Genomic DNA, 6,611 nt, shown 5'->3' on the forward strand with positions numbered 1-6,611 from the left:
AAAATGAACCCTCTCTTTGGCATTGAATATAAAATGTAACTGGCACCAAGAATGATCAACCACTGAAAGTTGGTTAAAATCGATGTTTTACCTTATCCATGCACGTCATGATGTGAGCGTACTTCACGGATCAAGAATTCAATTGGCTGGGGTAAAACCTTAAAAGACGTTGCATGTGTTTACATGTTTTCAAAAGTTCTTCTGTCAACCTTAGCTTCAACCATGGATGATGGACCACGTAATAATGTCTCTGGTCTTGGTTTCAGATAACTTTTGAACCATTCCATTCGAAGTCTATTTCAGCTGTTACGTACTCACATTTGTCCCAAAACCATTGGAAGTCTCTCCATATGTCAAATTTAAAGTCTAGTGGGCCTAGTCCTTGCGTGTATTTTCCTGCTGATTAAATTGCGAGGGCTGTTGCATCAATAATGCAATAATGTGCAAAGTAAAATATATATATACATATATATATATATATATATATATTATTTGGCTTGTTGACAACCTAAATTATAAATGATTTTTTTGCAAGTCATCGTTAAAATATTGCAGGAAATTGTCTCAGCCTGCTAACGAACGGATTAACGAATCGTTTGGTTATATAAATTAGATGATATTAAAATTAAAAATTAAAAATTAAAAAAATATTATTAAATATTATTTTTTATTTTTAGATTAAAAAAATTGAATTATTTATTATATTTTATTTTAAAATTTCAAAAAATTAGAATGATTATATAAAATGAAATGAAATAATTTAGATAATCAAAACAGGTACAAGTTTTTATGGTTAAATTTGGCACTTTGTTCAGCCCGGTTTAGAACTTAGACAGTTTAGTCTAGTCTAATTTTAAATTAAGTCTAACATCGAAACATCAAAGTCTCAAATCACTAAACTCATCTCAACTCAAAACTTCTTTATACGTGGAATTCACAATCTTTTTCAATTCAAAATATCTTTACAAGTAAGATCTATAATCTTTTCAACTTCTCATAAATATATCTAAATTTATCTTAATATCTAAATAAATTTAAACTCATCTTAGATAAGCTCTATAAAATTCACTACATCATTTTAACTCATTACTATTTATAAAAAATTAACTTAACTCAACTCAACTCATAATTATTAATAAAAAAAAACTCAGCTAAACTCATGGATGCAGCCAAAGGAAAGGAGGGAAAAAAATCTTGGCAAGTTCTGGGAAATACCTACAAGGAAAACAAGAGCGACAAGAATGGTTGCAGCCCTACGTTGACCATTCTAATCCAGATTTTTCCGGAAAAATGTAGAAGAAAATATCCAGATGATTTGAGGCTGGGAATGATGGCACCTGCGTACAGAATACGATCGATCGATACTTCCATAGAATATTTTACAAAACTAAATAAGCTGATGTAATTTGATTACGTAACTAAGTTACTTAGCATGACTAAAATAAAAGAAAGGTAAATGTTAGTAGTATGTGGGTATCATCCTTACTCAGTAGAAAATATAATTCTATTTCCATTATATGATTTGAGAAGCACAAAAATATGCGTTTAGAGAAATTAAAATTTGAATAATTTTAAAACATTTATTTGAAGATTTTTTCTCTTTTTCCCTTAGATGATTGAATAATTCCTAACTCACAAATATAACACAAAATTTGTTTTAAAATATTTGAAATTAAGAATTTGAAGAGTTTATAAAGATAGGTAGTCCACAATCTTCCTGTTTAGGTGGGAGATTTACATGGTTTACATTTTTTAAAGCTTCATGATTCCATCAAGCTGTCATTATCTTTGGTGAAGCAGCTAGTCCTCTAATCACATTTCTCATATTTAATGGTACATTTCTATTACAATATATAAGAAATGAAAATTAAATAATACGTAATTAAGGTTAAATTATATTAAAAAATGATATATCAAACACTATATGTTAGTAATTTTCATTTCATCATTACAATTTTTTCAAATTTTCACAAAAAATATAATAAATAATTCAACTTTTTCAAATCTCAAAACAATAATAATGTTAAAAAATAATATTTTAAAAATATTTTATTTAATTTTTAACTTTCATCTAAAATCAGATCATCTCATCTCACTGTCCAAACAAGTGTAAGACTTTATTCAAATTTTGTCCTCTCAGTTGGTAGATTTGGTAGCGTTTGGTAGTGAGATATTTTCAGGTATTTTGTAAATAGTAATAAAAAAGTAATGATAAAATATTAAATAGTGGTGATAGAGATTATATATGCAACTTTTTTTACAAGTTTTTTTTTTAATTAACAGTATTTTTATAAAATAATATTCTCTGTTTTAAATTAAAGGCATTATTTTATAAAAATGCGATTAATTTAAATTAAAATTTTTTAAAAAAAGGTTGTAAAAATGTTTGATTCTTTCATTAGACTCTTCTTATATTTTGCGAATTTGGTAATAACCGTATAATAGTAATTGTAAGCCTATGCAGTGCTTATAAAGAACTTAATTTATTAAGTTATTATACCTTGAACCATTATACAGTTAGTAAAAGAAAAATGATAAACATATAACTCTTTTACTGATTGCAAGCTCTATCTTAAATATAGGATAATTATTTAAAATTAAAATTATTTTTAATGAAGAATTACAGTGATTGATTGTAAAATGAGTTATAAAATAGTCGTAAATGTATCATTATCCTAGATAGGATCTTCAAAATAATGCTAGTGTTCGCCCTTCGCATTGTGATCTCTCCGAGTGTTTGTACTTTGAGTTCATTGATCTTCCCCGCCTTTACTCTTACCTTTTTTATGATTAGCAATGAGAATTTTCATAAGCTCTGTTTGAGCGAAGAGAGGAACCAAGATCTATTTACTACCATCTACTACATGCCTATTAGAGAATTGGAGATGAATATCTTGGCTTAATTAGGTAGAGCAGCAGTGTACATTGGACTGTAAACTGATCGTGGAGTAGGTTGCCCTTACATACTTTTTCTCTCAAATGCCAAGTTAAATCCTTCATTCACAGACACCAATCTGATAAAATTGCATGCATGCTTATCAATTTACTGTCGAATGTTACAAAGATCAGCTTGATGAATGAGTTGAGCCACAAGAAAGCGTTTATCATATAAGTTTGTGACATTTTGACTGAGAGGGATAGCAAGAATTTGTGTTCATGGTGTTTCTGTCCATGCTTTATTATCTATTCTGAATGAGTTTTTTTTTTTTTTTTCCCACTGCAAAGAAAACTCGATAGGACTGAAAAGGAAATAGATGCATTGTACAGCAACATTCAATCCAGAGATCGATCGACTACAGAAGTAAATTATTATCAATTCATGCAAAAATACAAATTTCTATTTATGAACAATAGATCTCATGATGATGGACTGAAAAACAGAGTAAAAGAGTAGGACAAATATAGTAACTGTAAGCTTAGCAGAAGAAGTGGATATATGCTGCTTTTAACCTGGTTTGCTAAAAGGGGAGGGACATGGTGGAGCAAGAACTTCGACAACTTCCTCGAGCATCTGTGTAACCTTCCTCATGGTTGGTCTAAGAGATGGGTCTTCCTGAATACACCAAATAGCGACCTTCACAAACTTATCCAGCCTCTTTCTGTCATCCAACGCCTCCACATCATATTCAACCAAGGCATCTAACGTTCCTTCCTGATAACAATCATAAGCCCAATCAGTCAAAATTGCTTTGTCTTCCAAATCCGACTCCATGCGTACGCTTTTTCGGCAGCAAATTATCTCTAGTAGCATGACACCGTAGCTATAGACATCCACCTTGGCTGTGATCGGCATGTTCCTAAACCAATCAGGTGCAACATAACCTTTGGTTCCTCTAATGGCAGTATTAGTATGGCTCTGGTTCATCATCAAAAGCTTTGCCAATCCAAAGTCAGCAATCCGAGCGTTGTAATAGTCGTCAAGGAGTATGTTCTGAGGCTTTATATCGCAATGGATGATCGGGCTGCTGCACTCCTCATGTAAATACAAGAGTCCTCTTGCAATCCCAATAGCAATTTCGATTCTTCGATTCCAACTGGGTTTCAGGTCTCCGAAAAGAAAACCTGCTAAAGTGCCATTGCTCAAGAATTCGTATACCAGCAGCCGTTGTTGGCCCTCATCGCAAAATCCAAGCAATCGAACCAGGTTCTTGTGATATGTTTGGCCAATCACACTCACTTCTGTCCTGAACTCTCTCTCACTATCTTGGAACGAATTATTTAACTTCTTGACTGCCACATGAACCCTAGAACCCATTTGTATTGTTCCTTTGTAAACAACACCAAAAGCCCCCTTTCCCAATTCTTCCTTAAATCCATCTGTGGCTTCTTCAAGCTCTTTGTAAGTAAAACAACGCAAATTCAATTGCACACTACTGGCATTTGCGATTATTTTTTGTAGCTTGTTGTGGTAAATGAAGGAGAAACCTAGACAAACTGCTAAAATTAATATTAAGTTAACAAAGACAGAACCACCAAGAAGCACTGATCCAATGAGGATCAAAGTATCCTGATTCTTCTTCTTTAGTTCTGGATCCTGATCAAAACGAGGATCCGGCACCGGCAGGGTGGAATTATTTTTCCTGATTTTGATGAGAGCCTTCCCCCCGTTAAGGTTACTGTCCACTCTCCCATTTGATAGAGGTAGCTTCTTCTTCCAACAGGTATCACCTAATCTGAAAATGGCAACAGCACACATACAGTCTTCCAGGCAAGATTGTCTGCACCGATCTTCAGAATAAGGCGTCAACAGCACGTAGTCAGAGGTTGGCCAATCTGTATTTGTTAGGTCTACCCAAGTATAAAGATCTTCTCCAGGGCGGCCTAGCCTGTCTTCTTCACAGCCTTGTATGAAGTCCGGTTTGCAGCTACCGTACCGGTCATCTGGATCGAGTAAGGAGTATCCAGGGGGCATTGACACATCGGTCTTCGATCTGCTTTCAGAGTGCAGATACTGTTATACCCGCAAACGCCAATACCTGCTTCAACACGACTGGAAACACAGATATTTTCTGGTTGAGACCAGAGAGAACTCCAGCTTCTGTTGCTGTTGGAAGCTTTTGGGTGAGAATATTGGGTAAAAACTCCATCAAAGTTAAGAGTTGCTCTGAAGTAGAAATCAGAACTTGATTCTTCCTGTTGTCCCTGTGTTAGAGGGAATTGTTGGTCATTCCCTCTCAAAATGAACATGTAGCCTGATTCGTTGAAGACCAATTCTCGACCGGGACTTGATGGAGGATCATTGGAGGAAGTAGTCCCACTAGCATAGTATGGTGCATTAGCGTAGTCGGTCGGCAGGTTTATGGTATAAAGCACAAGATTTCCATCTTGTTGCAAACGCAGCTGAAACCTTCCTTTGGAAAAGTTGGTCTCTGATTGTCGAGATGAAAGCACCCCATTTCTGTCCAGATTTTGTGTAGGCAACAACGTATCGGTGGGACTATTGAAACTCTCCCATGCCTTATTAAATTCTCTATCTTCAAGCACAAAGTTCCCTGCGTCGGTCATAACTCCAGAAGCTACAGTACCAATAATGGTCTGAGAGCTCCATAACAGTTGGCCTTGAGGGTCAGTAAGTACTAGGCCACGGTCAGCAGTAAGAGCCACTTTTGATCCCGATGGTGCAGGCTTATCTCCATTTGCATACCAAACTATGGTCTTGTCTGGTATCTTATCAAACCAGATGGAAAGTAGGAAGAAATCCTTATCATTGTGTGGACGAAATCCAAAGGCAAACTCACGAGAAGGAGATAGCCATGAAGAGCTATTGGCAGCTGCAATGATAGAATCTCCAGCAGTAATGTTACCATTACTTTGAGCAACAGTAGAAATCGGTAGCAGAATTAGCAAGGAAACAAGAAGACAAGGAGGAAGAAAAGCCATTGCAATTGCCATTAACAAAAATGAGCAAGACACACAGATTTTAACAGCCTTGTGGCTAGCAAAGGTACTGTTGTTGGTGAAGCATTTAAGATTTCTTCTGTCAACCTTAGCTTCAACCATGGATGATGGACCACGTAATAAGGTCTTGGTTTCAGATAACTTTTGAACCATTCCATTGGAAGTCTATTTCAGCTGTTACGTACTCACATTTGTCACAAAACCATTGGAAGTTTCTCCATATGTCAAATTTAAAGTCTAGTGGGCCTAGTCCTTGCATGAATTTTCCTGCTGCTTAGACTGCGAGGGCTGTTGCATCAATAATGCACGAATGTGAAAAGTAAAATTAAAAAATATATATATTTGGCTTGCTAACAAGTTAAATTATAAATGATTTTTTGCAAGTCATCGTTAAAATATTGCAGGAAATTGTCTCAGCCTGCTAACGAACGGAATAACGAATCGTTTGGTTATATAAATTAGGTGAGATAAAAATTAAAAATTAAATAAAATATTATTAAATATTAACGTACAGGATACGATTCATCGATATTTTTTTAGAAGCTTTTATCAGTTCTGTTTAGATTTAGAAAAGAGTTGAGATAGTATTAGATGAGTTAAATAAAATATTATTTTTTAATATTATTTATATTTTTAAAATTTAAAAAAATTAAATTATTTATTATATTTTATATAAAAATTTAAAAAAATTATAATAATAAAATAAAATAAGT

The 6,611-nt window shown here is 34.0% G+C and overlaps 1 protein-coding gene across 1 annotated transcript; it reads right to left on the reverse strand.

The window, feature by feature from the left end:
• Positions 1 to 3,291: 3,291 nt before the first annotated feature.
• LOC121239207 (G-type lectin S-receptor-like serine/threonine-protein kinase RLK1) lies at positions 3,292 to 6,015 on the reverse strand. The gene is given in 2 exon segments (XM_041136371.1): positions 3,292 to 4,905; positions 4,908 to 6,015. Coding segments are annotated over 2 exon segments (2,553 nt in total). The 5' UTR covers positions 6,001 to 6,015; the 3' UTR covers positions 3,292 to 3,445.
• Between the last annotated feature and the right edge of the window lie 596 nt (positions 6,016 to 6,611).

This window comes from Juglans microcarpa x Juglans regia, chromosome 7D (genome assembly GCF_004785595.1).
Source record: "Juglans microcarpa x Juglans regia isolate MS1-56 chromosome 7D, Jm3101_v1.0, whole genome shotgun sequence".
Classification (NCBI taxonomy): domain Eukaryota; kingdom Viridiplantae; phylum Streptophyta; class Magnoliopsida; order Fagales; family Juglandaceae; genus Juglans; species Juglans microcarpa x Juglans regia.